The 18,822-nt window shown below is 49.1% G+C and overlaps 2 protein-coding genes across 8 annotated transcripts; both read left to right on the top strand.

The window, feature by feature from the left end:
* The first annotated feature begins 54 nt into the window (after positions 1 to 54).
* Positions 55 to 11,485, top strand: LOC136949529 (sortilin-like). Of its 5 annotated transcripts, XM_067243855.1 has the most exons (21): positions 55 to 399; positions 4,199 to 4,261; positions 4,400 to 4,473; positions 4,578 to 4,680; positions 4,938 to 5,099; positions 5,202 to 5,275; positions 5,819 to 5,868; positions 6,004 to 6,131; positions 6,270 to 6,414; positions 6,534 to 6,689; positions 6,771 to 6,883; positions 7,139 to 7,241; positions 7,328 to 7,496; positions 7,708 to 7,892; positions 7,999 to 8,188; positions 8,377 to 8,493; positions 9,202 to 9,310; positions 9,411 to 9,523; positions 10,180 to 10,306; positions 10,463 to 10,479; positions 10,605 to 11,485. In XM_067243855.1, exons 1-20 carry the CDS (start codon positions 55 to 57, stop codon positions 10,475 to 10,477), a joined length of 2,541 nt encoding a protein of 846 aa, XP_067099956.1. In that variant the 3' UTR covers positions 10,478 to 10,479; positions 10,605 to 11,485. The 5 variants fall into 5 exon arrangements, with proteins under 5 accessions (XP_067099956.1, XP_067099947.1, XP_067099962.1 ...); XM_067243846.1 differs by having other exon boundaries at positions 10,463 to 11,485; XM_067243871.1 differs by lacking the exon at positions 55 to 399 and adding an exon at positions 1,141 to 1,238 and having other exon boundaries at positions 10,463 to 11,485.
* A 447-nt stretch (positions 11,486 to 11,932) lies between these two features.
* Positions 11,933 to 17,011, top strand: mdm4 (MDM4 regulator of p53). Of its 3 annotated transcripts, none has more exons than XM_067240053.1 (11): positions 11,933 to 12,072; positions 12,733 to 12,823; positions 12,917 to 12,991; positions 13,185 to 13,318; positions 13,455 to 13,504; positions 14,075 to 14,139; positions 15,170 to 15,269; positions 15,441 to 15,601; positions 15,834 to 16,004; positions 16,115 to 16,183; positions 16,321 to 17,011. In XM_067240053.1, exons 2-11 carry the CDS (start codon positions 12,749 to 12,751, stop codon positions 16,879 to 16,881), a joined length of 1,461 nt encoding a protein of 486 aa, XP_067096154.1. In that variant the 5' UTR covers positions 11,933 to 12,072; positions 12,733 to 12,748; the 3' UTR covers positions 16,882 to 17,011. The 3 variants fall into 3 exon arrangements, 2 of the variants coding, with proteins under 2 accessions (XP_067096154.1, XP_067096146.1); XM_067240045.1 differs by having other exon boundaries at positions 15,819 to 16,004; XR_010876868.1 differs by lacking the exons at positions 14,075 to 14,139; positions 15,834 to 16,004; positions 16,115 to 16,183; positions 16,321 to 17,011 and having other exon boundaries at positions 15,441 to 15,579.
* The last annotated feature ends 1,811 nt before the right edge of the window (positions 17,012 to 18,822 follow it).

The raw sequence follows: 18,822 nt of genomic DNA, 5'->3' as shown, positions 1-18,822 counted from the left end.
GGACATGCCGTTTTAAAATTATGTCCATTGCCCACTTCTATTTTGCATGTGACGATGATTAGCGGCATGTGTACAATACAAAACATCAAGTGGCTAGCTAGCTACACGATAGAGTCAAAGTTTAATATTGTATTTAACTTCAAACTTTTAAAAATGATCCTGCTACATTGTATTATTTATGTATTCTTGTTTCCTTGTGCACTTGGTAAGAATGTGCACGGACCCAACTTTGGCTACGGAATGTTTGAGAAGACTCAGAGACCGAGAGATGATCACAGTATCCGTGTGGGAACACATTTTGATCATTTTGTGGTCAAGAAACGAAGCGTCGAACTCGACATAAAGACATGCAAACCACTCCCGGGATTTGAGGCCACGCTAAAGAATAACACACATTCCGTAAGTTTCTAAACTATGCAGTCCAGGAACTATCCTGGATATTGCCTCTTCACCCTACGGCCATACGAACCGTAGGCTCTTTCGTCATGTGTTCCATCAAGAAAGAACAAGTGTTGAACGTCTGCTCAGCATGTGGCAGCATCTACACATTCCGTAGGGCCTTTCTATCGGCGTTTTCAGTCATGCAAAGTCCAAGTGCTGTCAAAACGTTTGTCGTATTATTATGTTGTAAGATGAACGTGTTGAACTCATCTGACTAACTTACTTGACTAACTACATCTACCGTTGGCCTGCGGTGAGGCTTGGTGTTGGAAGAACGTTGTGATGTGTAATATGGACAGAGCCATCGAAGAGTCAGGTGATTCAGGTCAAATTCAGCTCAGTCAGCTGTTATCAGATGATGCTAATGTTGTTAAACACTACAAGACGTGGCTGTACACGTTTTATAGGTGCTGCTCAGTCAAAACCAGAGGCATTGTTAAATGCGTTGTTATGGATGGTTGAGAGGAACCTTTCACACCAACTGGCTCGGTCATCCTATCTCCTCTCCTATCCTGTGTAGTTGTCGACAAAGGAAACAAGCCGCCTTATTTTGGCAGTTCTATCACCTTCTCCAGTTCTCCCTAGACTGTGCTCCCTTGTAAACATTCCCTGCATGTTTCGTCTGGACAAGTACTACTCTCGAGTCTGGAGGGACTGCACACGAGCAAGGGCAGCAGTGGATCACTAGAGATCATAAGGTCTCCTCTGATATCTGAAATTCTAGATGTGTGTTTACCTCTAAAGTCTCAGACTGGAGTAACAGACAGATGAAAACATTACAAGCAGACACGGCAATAGTAAGTCCCAACTGTACTGTTGACATGTTTTGTTGCTGTTTTATTTTGCGTTGGTCAATTCTTGTGTTTTAATGTGCAACAACTTGAGTCAGTCTGGCTTGGCCTTCTTCCCTCCTCTCTTCCTTCTCTCTCTCCTCCCTCCTTCCTTCCCTCTGGCCAGAATGTACAGAGAAAACACGTTCTGTTCTCTGTGTGAAGCTTAGCTGGGAAGCAGCCAGCAGCAGCAGAGAACCAAGACAAGCAGCAGAATGATGTTCCACATGGTGTTTCTGTGAACAGGGAAAATAGGAGAGACAGAGAAACAGAAATGTAAAGAGATAAAAGTTTTATTGTGTCAAGTCATCCAGCCCACCCAAATGATCCCGTCATATTATTACCACAAACGGTGGTGCGTCTGTCTCAATAATGAAGCACCAGATTCTGTCCTGTATTGCTGCCCTAGTCCCCGAGCCCTAGCCCCATGCCAGCCCTAGCCCCACGCCAGTCCTAGCCCCACGCCAGCCCTAGCCCCACGCCAGTCCTAGCCCCATGCCAGTCCTAGCCCCATGCCAGTCCTAGCCCAGCCCTAGCCCCACGCCAGCCCTAGCCCCACGCCAGCCCTAGCCCCACGCCAGTCCTAGCCCAGCCCTAGCCCCACGCCAGCCCTAGCCCCACGCCAGCCCTAGCCCCATGCCAGTCCTAGCCCAGCCCTAGCCCCACGCCAACCCTAGCCCCACGCCAACCCTAGCCCCACGCCAACCCTAGCCCCACGCCAGCCCTAGCCCCATGCCAGCCCCATGCCAGCCCCTGACATCTATCCTAAGCCTTCTACCCAGCTTCACCTCTACCGTCCGAGCCTGTATGTTTGGCCTCCTTCTCTGAAGTTGTATTAGTGTAAATATTGACGTAGCAGTCAGTTTAATACCCAGAGACCTGTGGAAGAAGGCTGTACTGTGGTAGCCTGTAACCTCTGAACCACACTGCTCTACTGTGCGTGCGTGTGTGTTTGTGTGTGTGTGTGCAGGAAAAGAGGAGAGGCTGCTTGCCTTGAGTGTTCCTGGATCCTGGTACGTCACTTTTGGTGTTGATGTTGTTTAGAAATCTGGCATTATCAGTGATGTGGTGGGTGAAGAGAGGAAGCCATCTCAGATCGCTGTGATGCATCCCTGATCCTCATTAACCAGCTGATGTAACCATGTCATCTGGTCGGTGACGTCACATCCTGTCTGGCAGACACTAGCTTACCTCTGTTGCCTGTTCCTCTCCTTTTTTCCACTTCCTTCTTTCTTTACCTTTCCGCTTAATGGTAGGAGAACACAGAACTCACTGAGACAGCCTCTCCTCACTCCTCTCTCCTATCCCTCCCTCTTCCTCCCCCTCTGTCTTCTTCTGGGCTGACTTGTCCCTCGGTGAACTACTGTTGTGTTTGGGTTCCAAACCCAGGGCAGGATATCAGCTGTACAGCAAGCGGGCCTTCCGTCAGGGGCTTAGACCAACATGGGAAAAACGGTCTAGATTGAACCCAGGTGTGCAAGCAGTCTCCTTACTCTCCAACACTTCATCATCATAGTCATCTTTCAGCACAAATGGTAGACCATAAAGTCAAGTGCAGCTTGAGGGACAGGGGGATGTGATGGGGGGATGGACAGAGGGGAAGGATGAGCAGTAGAGGGTAAGAGTGATGAAGGATTCTTGTGAAGGGGGGATGGAAACTTGTGTTCACTCTTGGAAGATGCAGGCTACTTTCCCCTGGTCTATTTACCAGTACTTTCCACCAAGCGTCCTGCCTCCTGTAGCTTTTATGGCCCTGCGTGCACACACACACACACACACACACACACACACACACTGTCTCTAGGGCCTATCCTACCTAGTAAACAACAACGTATCCCCCTATCTCTCTCTCTTTCTCTCCCTCTCTCTCTCTTCCTTTGGGGCTGATCTCCCTCCACACACATTCTGTCTGCATCTGTGGACTAGACCAAGGGGCCCCTCACGAAGACCTTTGGTCTCAGTATTGTGTGTGTATGCAAGTGCGTGTGTGTATGCAAGTGTGTGTGTGTGTGCGTGCGTGCCCCCCCCCCCCCCCCCCCCCCCCCCCCCCCCCCCTCAGGACACCAGTTCCTCTCTTGTTCTTGGGCCTCTCCACTTGTCAGCCAGGCAGGAATGTAGGTCACACACAGCACTATCCAAATGGTGCCCTGGAGACTGTTGATCCAGTCCTTCCACACTCTTGGCCTCGGAGTGTGTTCTGTGTGTGTTGTCCAAATCAGACCACACACATGGGTTGATCACATGACTGAGAGGTGTAGTGTTGTTTTGTGCGTACGCACGTGTTAACCATGTGGAACCAGGGATTCCACTTGAAACATTTGATACAACACAATTTGATTTAATTCTAATGATCCCAAAGGAAATGTAAGTATTCAGGTAGCCCCCCTTGCACCGTCATAATGTTGCAGGTCTGCTAAAAGGGGTATGTTTACTTTCTGAAGCTACTGTGTATGTTATAGAAGAGAAATATCAGATGCAAGTAGGCTTCAAACTGTCATAGTGGCAAATAATGTGCATACAACTTGTGTAAACCAGTGCAAATTGTTGAGATAGAAAAGCAAGTATACCATAATGAGCTGGTAAGGAGGGAACAGTCACTAGACCAGCGGCCTGCTCCGGTCTGGTCTGGGTGGCTAGCGTCCATGTCGCTCATGCTGCCTCCACAGCACAGTAGTAGAACACTGCAGCAAGATGAAGGTTTTGAGCCCCTGGAGGAATAACAGTCCCTTCCTGTAGGGGGCACTGGTGTTCAGGGTCGGTTAGTTGTTGAGAAGTGGACTCAGGTGCTTGTACGTCTAGAAACAGTTACTACAACCCTCACACATCTCTCAGTCACAACTGTGTGTAGCTCATTTTAGCCCATGTAGTGACATCATGACCACATGAGCATTCTTGCTAACCCCTCATGTTTATCTGTCTCCCTGCAGTTCACCTTCAATGTAAGGAGCATGGGCTCAGTGTCTCTGGCCTGGGTTGGAGATGGCACTGGGGTGAGTCACAGAGATGGTGTGTGTGTGATGGACTGAGTGGGAGATGGCACTAGCGTGTGTGCGCCCATGCCTTGTCACCCAGGTGCACAGTGCACCCCCACATGTCTGAGGCAGCCTAACACCCCCGTCTCCTCTCAGGTGCTGCTGGCCTTGACCACGTTCCAGGTGCCCATGTTCATGCTGCGCTTTGGCCAGTCCACCCTCTACAGGAGGTAGGAGCCCAACACCCTCTGCCTGCTCGCTAGGCCTTCATCTCCTTCCAGGGTTCTCACTGTTTAAACATGATCCTGACCCCGCTTGTGCCCCTGTCTGCCAGCGAGGACTATGGGAAAACCTTCAAGGATGTTACTCACCTGATCAACCACACGTTCGTCCAGACAGAGTTTGGAATCGCCATCAGCCCAGACCACTCCGGCAAGGTCAGCATCACAGAGACTTACTACTTCTTATCAGCCAGAGTCAAATGGCAAACAAGCTGAAATCTTCATATATTAACACCAAAATAGTATTAGCCTATTCAATCAGTGAAATATGTATCATATATGTTTTGGATAGATTGAGCATGTTTGTGAGTCTTATCTTACAGGGGTTTGTGAACCATGGGCAAACTATATAGCCATCCCACCTCTGCAACACTGTGATCAGCAGTAATGTCCTGTGATCTCCTCTCCATCAGGTGATTCTGACAGGTGACCTGTCGGAGAAGGGCGGCTCGCGGCTGTTCCGCTCGCAGGACTTTGGCCGGAGCTTTGTTCCGTCCGACCTCCCCTTTGAGCCCCTCATCCAGATGCTGTACAACCCTGGAGACTGCAGCGTGCTTCTGACCCTCAGCATCAAGGTAGGGTCCTCAGCATGACCCCTGAACCCTAGCCTGCTGTCTTCCCTCTCCGCTGGCTTTGAGTGGGACCTCTTCTCACCGTGCCCTCTCTTCTCTCTCTAGATGGACTCGTGGCTGTCTGAGGACTTTGGTGCCACCTGGAGGAAGATGCATGACAGTGTGTGTCTCGTCAGATGGTGCGGAAAAGACTGCGTGCGTGTGTGCGTGCGTGTGTGTGCATCCACGCTTGCTCTGTTTGAATTTCTCAGCTTGTTATTTCAGCTGTGTTTCTCAGCCAGTTTTGACCACATGTTCGACGTCTCCGTTGAGCTGCAGGGTTCAGATGAGGACTAAGTGTCAGGCTGTGGTTGTTACTGCTCGCACATCACACTGCATTGTGGGATATGTGGCTTTGATTGAGGCTCAAACTCTTAAGAGAAAATCCCTTTGGGCTCCTCTGGGAATGGTGAGTCAGCAGAATATTCATCAAAATGATGGAAATGTGATGAAAACCTCAGTGTGTTTGGCAGACTGCTGGTGGAGGAGGGTCTGGAGGGCTGTACGGCTGGGCTGCAGGAGGACATGGCAGCCACTGTTGAGAGCGATGTTAGGAAGGAACCTCTCCGGATATGTTCCAGCCCTTTTCCAGACAGAAAAGTGGTCTAGATTTGAGCTGGGTCATCACCCCAACCCGTCTGTTCAGTTGGAAACCTCAATCTCTCTTTTTTCTCTTGGGACAGGGGCCCTAAGAACACCCTCTACTTCACCACAAACCCCAATGGATCCTGCAGTGAGTGATTACAGCTACTGCAGCCTAATGCCCACTGTACCACCGACACAGAACGGAATCACAATGGAGGATATTTTGTCTTTCTCTCCGTTTCTCTCTCTGTCTCTTCCTTTCTGCCCCCCTCCCTCTATGTAGGCGATAGGGGAATGTTGGAGTTAAAGAGGACTGTGGACTACGGTAGAAGTTTCCGGACCATCGCCACCAAAGTCTACTCTTTTGTATTAGGAGGACGATTCATCTTTGCGTCCATCATGACTGGAACGGTGTGTGTGTGTTATTTTGTGTGTGTTAGCCATGGCCTAATACACATCTCCATCCCCTGTCAGGATTGTCTTAGTGTGTTGTGTGGCGTCTGGTAGTGTAAAGTGTAGTGTGTGTGTGTGTGTGTGTGTGTGTCCCAGGGCACCGAGCGTATGATCCACGTGTCTGTGAGCGGAGGAGAGGACTGGAACATGGCCCAGCTCCCCACTGTGGGTCACGAGCAGTTCTACTCCATCCTGGCTGCCAACAACGACATGGTCTTCATGCACGTGGACGACCCTGGAGGTCAGAGGTCACACAGCAAAACCAACCCTGATGAAGACCAGCCAGCCTAACTGATGTGTGTGTGTGTGTGTGTGTGTGTGTACATGAGGTGTACCAGCTGTGTGCTGCTGTGTTGACAGACACTGGTGTGGGCACCATCTATGTGTCGGACGACCGAGGCGTGCTGTACTCCAGGTCTCTGAAGCGCCACCTCTACACCACCACAGGGGGAGACACTGACTTCACCAACATCACCTCGCTCCGGGGGGTCTACATGAGCAGCGTGCTCACAGAGGGTGGGTCGACACCTGCACACACACACGCACACACACACACACACAGTCCCTAAAGGTTCTTGGTACCCCTACCCCCTGTAGGAGGCTCAGTAGAGACGGTGGTGACCTTTAACCAGGGAGGAGAGTGGCAGCCTCTGCATCACCCACGAAACAGCCGCTGTGACACGGACACCTCCACCAACCGGCCCAGCAGGGTGAGACATACACACACACACACACACACAGAGCCACACCCGGCCCAGCAGGGTGAGACACACACACATACACACACACACACACACACACACACACAGAGCCACACCCGGCCCAGCAGGGTGAGACACACACACATACACACACACACACACACACAGAGCCGCACCCGGCCCAGCAGGGTGAGACACACACACACACACACAGAGCCACACTGTGGTGTTTAACAGTAAACCTGTATGCTCCTGTTGGTACAGTGCAGACTGCACATCCACGCCTCCTACAGCACCACCATGAAGATGAACGTTCCCATGCTGCCCCTGTCCCAGCCCAGCGCTGTAGGCATCATCCTGGCTCACGGTAACACACACACACACACACACTCATACACATCTTCAGCTCCCCATCCTTCTGTTTCATCCACAACGCTCCCTGTCTGCCTCCAGGTAGCGTTGGAGACCCAGCCTCTGTGTTGGCCCCTGACGTGTATGTGTCTGACGACGGGGGCTACACCTGGCTGGAGGCCCTCAGGGGCCCCCACCACTACGCCATCCTGGACTCTGGGGGGTTGCTGGTGGCTGTGGAGCACACCCAGTCACCGCTCCATCAGATCAAGTAGGGGGGGGGGGGGGGCGATGTGGGAGCTCAGAAAGGAGAATATATTCTTATCAATTATTACCTCAAGATTGACTACAGCGGTTACATGGTACAAATGATGGAATGATGCTGGTGTCATGGTCTTTGTCTGACGTGACACCTTTGACTGTGTGTCCAGTCCTGTTCTACTTCTCTGACCCTCTTCCTGGTCTTCTCCTCACCCGTGCAGGTTTTCCACAGACGAGGGCCAGTGCTGGCGTGTGTACAACTTCACCAGCGAGCCCCTGCACTTCAGCGGCATGGACTCTGAGCCCGGGGCACGCTCCATGAACATCAGCCTCTGGGGCTTCAGGGACCGGCCTGGGAACTGGGTGGTCGTCACCATCGACTTCCGACAGCTCCTCAACAGAGACTGTGAGTGTGTGTGTGTGTGTTTGGTCATGTTGTGTGATGCTGTTAACAGTAACGCTTCAGCGAGTGTGTCTGCGTTTGTCCCCATGTCGTGTGTCTCTCCCTACAGGTGGAGAGGGCGACTACGTGCAGTGGCTGGCCCACTCCTCTGACCTCAGCGACCCCAGCGACGGCTGCCTGCTGGGATATAAGGAACACTTCCTGCGCCTGAGGAAGGACTCCATCTGCTGGAACGGGAGGGATTACATTATCGGTACCCAGGCCGCCCCCTGCTCCTGCACGCTGGATGACTACCACTGGTGCGCTCTCCTAAACCTTCCCCATTTGCTACCCTTAATCACTCCTTCATGTTTCTGAGTTACGGTTCCCCCTTCTTTCTCTGCCCTCTTCTCCCCTCTCCACCCCCAGCCCTTGATTTGCCATTCCTCTTTCTGTGTATGAGCTACACGCAGTGTTCATCTCTCTCTCTTTCCTGCACCTGCTACAGTGATTTTGGGTACTACCGCTCAGAGAACAGCTCAGAGTGTGTGAGGCAGGCGGATCTGAAGGGCCTTGACCTGGAGTTCTGTCTGAATGGGACCACAGAACAACTGCAGACCAGCGGGTACGAGTCTCTCTCTCTGTCCACACATCCACCCCTCTCTCTCTCTGTCCACACATCCACCCCTCTCTCTCTCTGTCCACACATCCACCCCTCTCTCTCTCTGTCCACACATCCACCCCTCTCTCTCTCTGTCCACACATCCACCCCTCTCTCTCTCTGTTCACACATCCACCCCTCTCTCTCTCTGTCCACACATCCACCCCTCTCTCTCTCTGTCCACACATCCACCCCTCTCTCTCTCTGTCCACACATCCACCCCTCTCTCTCTCTGTTCACACATCCACCCCTCTCTCTCTCTGTCCACACATCCACCCCTCTCTCTCTCTGTCCACACATCCACCCCTCTCTCTCTCTGTTCACACATCCACCCCTCTCTCTCTCTGTCCACACATCCACCCCTCTCTCTCTCTGTTCACACATCCACCCCTCTCTCTCTCTGTTCACACATCCACCCCTCTCTCTCTCTGTTCACACATCCACCCCTCTCTCTCTCTGTCCACACATCCACCCCTCTCTCTCTCTGTTCACACATCCACCCCTCTCTCTGTCTGTTCACACATCCACCCCTCTCTCTCTCTGTCCACACATCCACCCCTCTCTCTCTCTCAACTACTATTACTGCTACCTTTTCATCTAATAAACAATTTATCGCCTCACAAACAAAAACACATGTTTCTCTCTACAACTCACACTCCCTCCCTTTCAAAGGTACCGGAAGATTCCAGGGGACCGGTGTGAGGCCGGGATCAAGCCGGAGAGGAAGGAGATTGACCTGAGAAAAGTCTGCGTTAGCAGTGCCCTCCTTCCCAAGCCTTTGGTCAGCATCAGCAGTGCTAAATGCATCACTGTCAGACTTAAGGGGATGGAGATGGCTCTAATACTCTCTCTGTCTCTCTCTGTCTCTCTCTCTCACTCAGGCTGAAGACAACTCTTTAAATCCTGCTCCAGTAGTGGTGATTGTCATGTTGTTTCTGCTCCTGAGTGCTGCTGCAGGTGTTTTGCTAGTGAAGAAGTATGTCTGTGGAGGAAGGTATGGTTATCCCTCCACCCACCTCCACACTAGCACACACACCACCCACCTCCACACTAGCACACACACCACCCACCTCCACACTAACACACGCACCACCCACCTCCACACTAACACACACACCACCCACCTCCACACTAGCACACACACCACCCACCTCCACACTAGCACACACACCACCCACCTCCACACTAGCACACACACCACCCACCTCCACACTAGCACACGCACCACCCACCTCCACACTAACACACGCACCACCCACCTCCACACTAACACACGCACCACCCACCTCCACACTAACACATGCACCACCCACCTCCACACTAACACACGCACCACCCACCTCCACACTAACACACGCACCACCCACCTCCACACTAACACACGCACCACCCACCTCCACACTAACACACGCACCACCCACCTCCACACTAACACACGCACCACCCACCTCCACACTAACACACGCACCACCCACCTCCACACTAACACACGCACCACCCACCTCCACACTAACACACGCACCACCCACCTCCACACTAACACACGCACCACCCACCTCCACACTAACACACGCACCACCCACCTCCACACTAACACACACGTTCATTACCCATCTTTCTCCCATCTCCAATGTGGCCCTCTCGTCCCAGGTTCCTGGTACATAGGTACTCTGTACTGCGGCAGCATGTTGAGGCCAATGGGATTGAGGGAGTGGATGATCTGGACACAAACAGCATGGAGACAGGCAAAACACATTACCACGATGACTCAGACGAGGTAATTTGAGTTGATACACAATAGTTTAGTGTATGTTAGTGTTAGTAGGAAATTAAACAGCTGGCAAATAACGAGCTACTACTATAGCCCTATAGTGGAAAACTGAAGGATATGTAACATATTTAACTCTGAAATTGTTGTTGTGTTCTGTTCTAGGATCTCTTGGCTTGAAGGTGGACTGAAAACTTCACACTTCCAACACTATATTTTAGAAGCCTGTCCAAGACTCCTCTTGCTATGTCTAAAACATTGCCTTTCTTTTTGTGTGTCTGACAACTAATGTTACTGCTGCCCCCAGTGTCTTCACCTCTCAGCGCCCCCATGTGGCTGGAGAATCCAACAACATCTTTTGATGTTCCCCTCCAATTTCAAGTGAAATAGAGGAAGAGATGTGGGTTGGTGGAAAGGACAGACTGAGACCTATGATGTCTCTAAAGTGCTGGACAACAAATAAGTGAGACACAAATGCAGGGACTGGGACCTGACTGGATCAGGCAGAAGATAAGAAAATAGCTGATATGTTCATATTTTATCTGAGAAAGATGCAGACTGTGGTCCATGGAATTTGTAGCATATTGAACTCAGTGAAGATGTAAACAATCACACTAACTATACAAAAGTTCTTATCAATATTGAGAATAGCTAGTGTTCTCCTTGCTTGTTCCGTAGGAGTGGGAAACTTGAATTATGCCACCAAAGCACTTTCATTGTTCAGTATTGTAGACAGGGCAGGTGGAAGGGATAGTAAGTATAGTGTTCAAAAGATGAAGGAATGTACTAACTAGTGAATTACAATGTACCATAACTACAGGTCTCTACTTGAACTGTGTAGTGCCTCATAATAATACGTCGCAAATGTCTGACTTTGACGGCCAAAACAGATATCCAGCTGATAGTAATTGTTGACTGCCAAAAACGGATATCAAGCTGATATTAATTTGTTGTCAACTTTTCATATCAATGGTAATTGTGAAATATGCAGGACCTAAATTGTGCTTTATGTCTAGCAGTAGAGGCAACATTGTATAGCCTGGATACCGACTAGCACCAGGGCCCGTACCCCAGTGAATAAGCTGTTTGGTTCTTGGATGAACAATAACCAAGGAGGTATTATGACTAATGATGTTGACTGTGTCATCTTCATTAAAGCCAACAAGTTATGTTGTCAGTTTTAATTCATGAGTGAACATGGTTTAGTTTTTTTTATAGAAATGTTTAAATACCAAACTAAGACAATAATCCTGCAAAACATGTTATTTCTTGATTGCACTGTTAGTAACGTGGTTCTTTGGAGACATGCTTTTGCCCTAAATGTAGAACCATGTTCATTTTACTGAACAACTGTTTAAATAACAAGACTGGGCATTACCGCATCCAAATGCAACTTTGTGAATGCTTATCTTGAATAAAATAGGCCTACTGGTAATTGTTACATTTACCATGTTAACATATCAATATTCATGTTGCAACTAAGCATAAGAAAATGGTTCCTGATACATTGTTGTAGTGGCCACATGGACGTCAGACATTCTTGTGCTCTTTTTGCAGGAAGTTGTGTTCACTTGGACCTATGTGTTGAATTTGAATCACGGAAACTGCTTCCGCTACGTTAGCTAATGCTAGTGTGTACATTCATGGCTAACTAGGAACCCTCCTTTTGCACGCATTAGCTAAACAGGTGCATTTTAGGTATGAATAACACGGGCTGCAACAATGTAGCCACCTTTCCAATGATGCACAACTAACGGTAACGCCGAGACATTGAGGTAAGATTTGCCGTAACGGCAGTGTTGCCTATATCTTTTCAAATAGTAGCTATTTTTCAAATAGTAGCTAGTAGCTACTATTTGAAAAGATGGCACGCATCAGGTAACTAGCTACCTGATGCGTGCCACCTGCCACTAATTTAGGTACTTTGGCCAGCTATCTGTAAACTATCATCCCCTCAAACGTTAGTGCAGACATGCATTGAGGTGGCGTCGTTTAGAATTGGAAGATAACGGCAGAATTGCCGTGGCTAAACTTGCTTAGAAGCTATCTAGCTACTACTAAGCTATCTAGAGAGCTAGCTAAGTAGCACAGGAGGATAGCCTTATAATGGACAATTTCAGAGAAGGGAACAGTGTGGTGCCAACACTGCTGTGCACATTGTCAGTCGAACGTTGTTAGTGAGCAAGTGTGTAGCCAGCAACGTTTAACTTTGTTAAAACTTAGTCTGTAAATCATTGAACCGTGGTCTACTGCCAGCGTTGGTTATCACTGCTTGGACCAAATATTAGCCATTATGTCGAATGTTTACTGAACGGCTAGGCTATTTCCACATGCAGCTGAAGCAACTATTAACTAGCAGAGTGAAATGATTTACCTTGTCTCTTACCTCAAGTTTCTATAATAATAATAGCAATTATTAAAAACGATTCTTTCAGATTTTGTCTGCTGACTATGAACTCGTTATCTTCACACCCGCAAGCAGCAACTAGCTCAGCATGCAGGGTACTGCCTGGGGAGGGCAGCCAGGTGAGATAGAAAATGAAACTTTGAGTAACTTCATCAAACCCCTTGCTTTTCCAGTGATTTAATGTTTGTCTGTGGGTGTTATGTGTGCGGTAGGTGCAGCCCAAAGCTCCTCTTCTGCAGATTTTGCGTGTGGCGGGAGCTCAGGAAGAGGTTTTCACCCTCAAGGAGGTAAGTTTAGAGCTAACGAGTGTTGTTATCATTACGAGTAACAACGGAGTAGCTCATCACATGGAATCGTGTATTTGGTGTTGACAAGGACTGTCTCCATTAGCAGTGAGATGTAGACAGTAGTACATCACCTGATGGTTGTGACTTGCATCATCCATGCAAGTCCTGTGGCTCATGGTGAATGTGTGTTTAGGTCATGCACCACCTGGGTCAGTACATCATGGGAAAGCAGCTGTATGACAAACAAAGACAGCACATAGTCCACTGTCAGGACGACCCTTTGGGAGAGCTTCTGGAGGTGGAGAGCTTCTCTGTTAAAAACCCCAGGTGAGGAAAGCAGCAACGTTGCACACGGGCAAACACTTTCCTCATCCACACACGCACAATGCTGTTTTGCACATGCACACTTGCTTAAGCAATGGAAGGATGTACATCTTTTTAAAGTTATTTTCTTGTGTTACAGTCCAGTCTACGAGATGCTGAAGAAGTACTTAGTTGTGCTGAATTGTTCTGGTAAGTGATTTTTGGTGTTCTAAGTGTATTTATCAATTGTGACTGACTGAGAACAATTCAATTGCTTGGGGCTCTATACATGACATTGTTGTGGGGGTGCAGTCAACTTTTCAAGAGTAGTCATTGTGCTAGCATTGTGATCATTATCAGTGTCAAATGTATTCACACTTGTTATTTTCTTTCATTTTATGTATGATGAATAATAAAAAAAAAAAAAACAGTTATGATGTATTTAGAATATAGTGGGCTCTGCACATTGTCTTATGTGATTGTTGACTTGAAGCTGTACATTCTTACTTAAACATCTCTCCATGTTTGTCACTTAAGTCTTAAGAATGTTTTTGTTGGAGGAGGCAAATGTAAGTGTGTTTATGTGAGAATGTGCGTGTGTGTTGCAGAGAGAGAGGTACAGAGTCTGTGTGTGTGGTTGAAAACAGTGTGTTGCGTGGTGCCTCCCTAGTCCTTACCCACACACTTCTTTTACAAAGTCCCTAAAAAACTAGTCAGCGTGAGAGTGTCCCTGTTAAAGGGTGTGTGTATGTATGTTACTGTGTCTCATTTGAAACGCAGACGCTGCAGAGAGTCATTCTGTGGGCCGTGAGTGTGTTGAGGGCGGAGTGGAGGATCGCGGTCAGGTAAAGCTGAAGCATGGTGCTCAGGAGAAACAGAGCCTCGTTTCCCACCTACCTCACCACACACAACATGCCACACAAACCCCCAGCACCACACAACCGCCAGCCAATGAAGAGTCCAGAAAAATAGTTTATATTGAGCCGTCGGTTCAGCTGCTGCACTAAAATCCTGTTGTCCTGCATTGACACATTTTCGACTCTGGTTGTGGATCTGCGTGGCTTGTGTGTTGTGAGGGGAGGGCGGGGCAGCTGTCTCCGGTAGTGACATACCTGTACAGAGTGGCACCGTCTCTGTACAACCCCATCCCTGGTCTGGTCTACTGTGGTAGTGGTGTCTGGGCTGACCCCCCCAGTGACTCTCCAGTGGATGGGGGGCAGAGTCCCTGTCTCTGTCTGTCTCAGAGTTCTCTTCTCTGCTCCGGGCTGGGGGGAACACAGCTCCTGAACAAGTCACAGGGCCCAGCAACGACCCGCCCTCACCCCACCTGTCCCTTCCCCGCCTCCCCCGACAGACCTACAGCCATTTACCTCCAGCACCCCCACCTTGCTGGGCTATCCACACACCTCCTCTGGCCCCTCTGCTCCCACCCACTATTTTCCCCTTAGAATTGTCAGAAATGCATGCACTGCTTAATCTCTAATGTCTGCTTGCGTGTGTGATCTAGATTAGTGTGTGCAGTGGATTCTCTGTATTAATACCTGTCTGATTAGGCCTGTGTCAATCTACCTAAATCTTCTGCTCTCAAAATACATGTCAGTGTTCTTGGGTTGAATGTGTGTGTTTGCCTCTGGCTCTTTCTTACCCCTCTGTCATTTATTGTTGCCCCTCACTCCCCCAGCCCCCCCTCCCAAGTACCTCTTCCCCTACCCCACTTCCCTTACCCAACGGCCCTTCCCCTCGCTGCCCACCCTGTGAGGGGACCCCCCCTCCCCAAGCGAGGCTATGCTGACAGGGAGCTGTGGTTCCGCCCTTTACCTAGCTCCTGCTCTGTGGTCTGATTGGCTCTCCACTCCTCTCTTCCTACCTGTGCAGGTGTGTGGGGGTGTGGCCAAGGCAGGTGTGGGTGCGGTCAGTGACCGTCCACTCCCCCTGCAGACCCCTTCTCAGAGACGACCTCGCGAGCCTGATGAAGGTAAACCGGTTTTACCAAGGTCCTCCTCGGCCTGGCCCTGTGGCCTGCTTCAACACACACACGGGACACATATGCTTTTGAAGTAGTATTAAGTAGCTGAACTGGCTTTAGTGTTAAAGCTGTAATACAAGATGGGGGAGGATTGGGCTCTAATCCCTGGTCCCTCTCCAGACTCGCTGGATGGCCTGCCAAGGTCAGCCTGCAAGCGGCCCAAGCTGGATGTCACCCTGGATGAGTGGGACCTTTCAGGCCTGCCCTGGTGGTTCCTGGGTAATCTCCGCAGTAACTACAGCCGCAGAAGCAACGGATCTACCGACATCCACACTAACCAAGTAAGGACAAATGAACACTTACTACTTTCAAAGTACCACACAGTATCTCTTGTCTCTAGTTGTGGTCAGAGTTGAACTGGAAGTGGGCACTAGACTGAGGGTGGAACAGTCACAGATACTGATCACATCAGCCGTCTGAGGGCTCGCTGGGATGACATCAGACATCGTAACTGAGGGCTCACAGTGATGACATCAGACGTGCTGACTGAGAACTCAGCTGTCTGTGACTCAGGAGGAGGACACGGCCATCGTGTCCGACACCACGGACGACCTGTGGTTCCTGACGGAGGGCGAGAGTGAACAGGTGAGCGTGGAGATGAAGGAGGAGGGGAGCGCAGGAGAGGGGGAGTTCCCAGCTGACGAGGAGGAGGCTGGCGGAAAAGAGGAGAAGGCTGATAAGGAGGTAGGAAGGACTGAGGTCTAGGGCACGGCTCACCACCATCTAGAATGTCCTGACTGAAAGGTTGGATGTTGGGAAGCAGTGCGAGGTGGTGAACTTTCTGGTGTGTTCAGATGCACGAGGAGCCTGATGAGGATTCCCAGTGTCTGAGTGATGATACAGATACAGAGATCTCCATACAGGTATGTCCATGATCCGTCCCATCTGCCTTTTCAAGTCTTTTTGCAAATTCCCTTTTTATTTTGTTTTTATATCACGTCACATGACAAGGCTCTCACAAGGCCGCAGCTGTAATGTGAGTTCTCTGTCTGTTCCTCAGGATGCGTGGCAGTGTTCAGAGTGTAAGAAGTTCAACTCTCCTCTCCAGCGCTACTGTGTACGCTGCTGGGCCCTGCGAAGGAACTGGTACAAGGATGTCCCTCGATTGGCCCATTCCCTCTCTGTCCCCGACATCCCAGCATGCAGCACTCTAAGCCAGCATGACGAGGAGGAGGACAGCGACACGGGCGTCGACGTGCCCGACTGTGTCAGAGCCGTGTCCGACCCGGTCATCCTGCCCTCCCACTCCACCGCCGAGCGCCCTCTGCCCCCCGGGGGGGGCGGGAAAGGCAAAGGACCCCGGCCACCAGGGGGGACCAGGGAGGAGCAGCTCTCGGAGAGTCAGGAAAGCCTGGGGATGGAGGTGGAGGCTAGGCCCGAGGCCTTGCTGGAGCCCTGTAAGCTGTGTCGAGTGCGGCCGCGGAACGGCAATATCATCCACGGCCGCACGGCTCACCTGCTCACATGCTTCCCCTGTGCCAGGAGGCTGCACAAGTTCCAGGCTCCCTGCCCTGGCTGTGGACAGATCATACAGAAGGTCATCAAGATCTTCATCCTGTGAGACGTGCATGCACACACACACACACACAAGCAGACACAAGCATGTACAGATGCATACATACAAACACACACACATCATCTTTTTGTTTAGAAACATGCCAAGCAGCACTATACAAACAAAACACTGCAATGTCTGATGGTCTTCTTGCCAAATGTTTAGAAGGAATACCTTAAAAAAAAAAAAAAAAAAAAAAAAAAAAATACTCATATGAATACATTTTTTCATATTTGCCAATATGTTTTGTTTTCTAATTTGCCTAGTCAGGCTGTCTACCATTGGTCAGTAGTGAGAGCTTCTCCAATGGGTTAATGTTTGTACCGGTTAGCCTGATTCCATTTAATTATGTATTTATTTTTATTTATGGTTTTTATTTTACTTATGCATGTGGTCAATATTCAATGAACAGCGCTATAGGGGCCAATGTTCTGGCTGTAGAAACACTGCACTTGGGCACCAGTAAATTCCAGACTTGTTCTGGTTTACTGCCTACTAGCTTGGACCTGTTGTCAAGAGAAAAGACAAGTCACATGTTCTGATGACTTGAGATCCAAGTTGCCAGCTAGTTTTGTGTTTGCAAAAATGTGTCCCCTCTTACTAGAGTATGGTCACTGAACTATGAAGGGGACTATTGTCAGCACATGTATGGAGGTTTGAAAGCGTTACACTGCCAAATGTAATGAATACAATGATTGTTTTTTGTTTTGCTATTGAAATGCTTTATTAAGGTGAACTTTTGCATCCACCTAAATCCAAGGCAATTTATTTTAGTTATATGCTATTCCATAATTTGTTTGGTGGCACTTAGACCTATCTAGCTAGATATCCTTTGTTTAAGGGTTAAGTTATTGAATGATGCAATGCTGTTGCTGCTTTGCTTCACCTCAGTAACATAATTGTGTGTGTGTGTATATATACATATACAAAGAAGTTTCAGTCTTCAAATGATTTCTTCAGAGCTCTATATCGCCTGTCCTCTCCTGTGTGGTACTGCTCTTCTGACATGTTCCTGTCTCTGCCACCGTGTGGTGCTGCATAGAGGCTTTCATGCCTGTGTTCTCAAGCTGTTCAGTATTAAACATTATATACTTAATAGCATAACTCAACTGCAAATGAAAGCTCTGAGAAATGAAAAACTGCCCGTAACTTCCCCAGACCCCTGCCGTGGGCCAGAAGAAACATTCACCAACGGTCTGAAGTCTGGTGCTCCACATGTGGCAGAATGCTTCTCAAAATCTGTTATATCTGCTTATGATGTAAAGCCTTATCCTATATGTAACTGACTTATGAATAAAGTAATTGATAACCATTAAAATATTTGTGGATATTTATTCCCTGCATTAATGTACTAATATGGCTATTATCACTTAGATCCAGCCAGTTGACGTCCAGGATGTGCTGGTACAGAGGAGTGTGGAGACTGAAGAATAAGTCATTGTATGACAGCCCAGCTGTCCTGGGTCCTCTCTCTCTCTCGCATGACAGCACTGACTCTGTGCACCTGCCTCTCTCTCTCTCCTGAATGTTCATTGATGAAATGCTTCTACTTTTTAAACTGGTTGAAATGTGTAGAACTTTGTAGTTAACAGCATCACCCTCTTTAATATATGAGATACTGTATGCTGTGTCACCAGTAGCACAGACTAAATCGCTAGCTGTTGGAAAGCAAGCTACACTGGTTCCAGAGGAGCGTTAACTATGTCTGACGTTGGGAATGGGTTGGACTTGTATGTGGAATGCTGGTTTGGTCTTGGTATGGCAGTAGGCCAGGCTTGGAGGGTCTAGCTCCATGCTAGAAGAGAAGAGCAGATCACCACAGTGACATGGCACCTATGGCAGTTCTAGAATGGCATGGAGGGAGTGGAAGGGGATCCACATGTTACCACGGCTACAGCACATTCATCCCAACATCCCAGAATAACCTTAACACATACCCCACTCATC

This window comes from Osmerus mordax, chromosome 1 (genome assembly GCF_038355195.1).
Source record: "Osmerus mordax isolate fOsmMor3 chromosome 1, fOsmMor3.pri, whole genome shotgun sequence".
In the NCBI taxonomy this organism is placed as follows: domain Eukaryota; kingdom Metazoa; phylum Chordata; class Actinopteri; order Osmeriformes; family Osmeridae; genus Osmerus; species Osmerus mordax.
The sequence above is the reverse complement of the archived record's forward strand: the minus strand, read 5'-3'. Positions and strand labels throughout refer to the sequence as shown.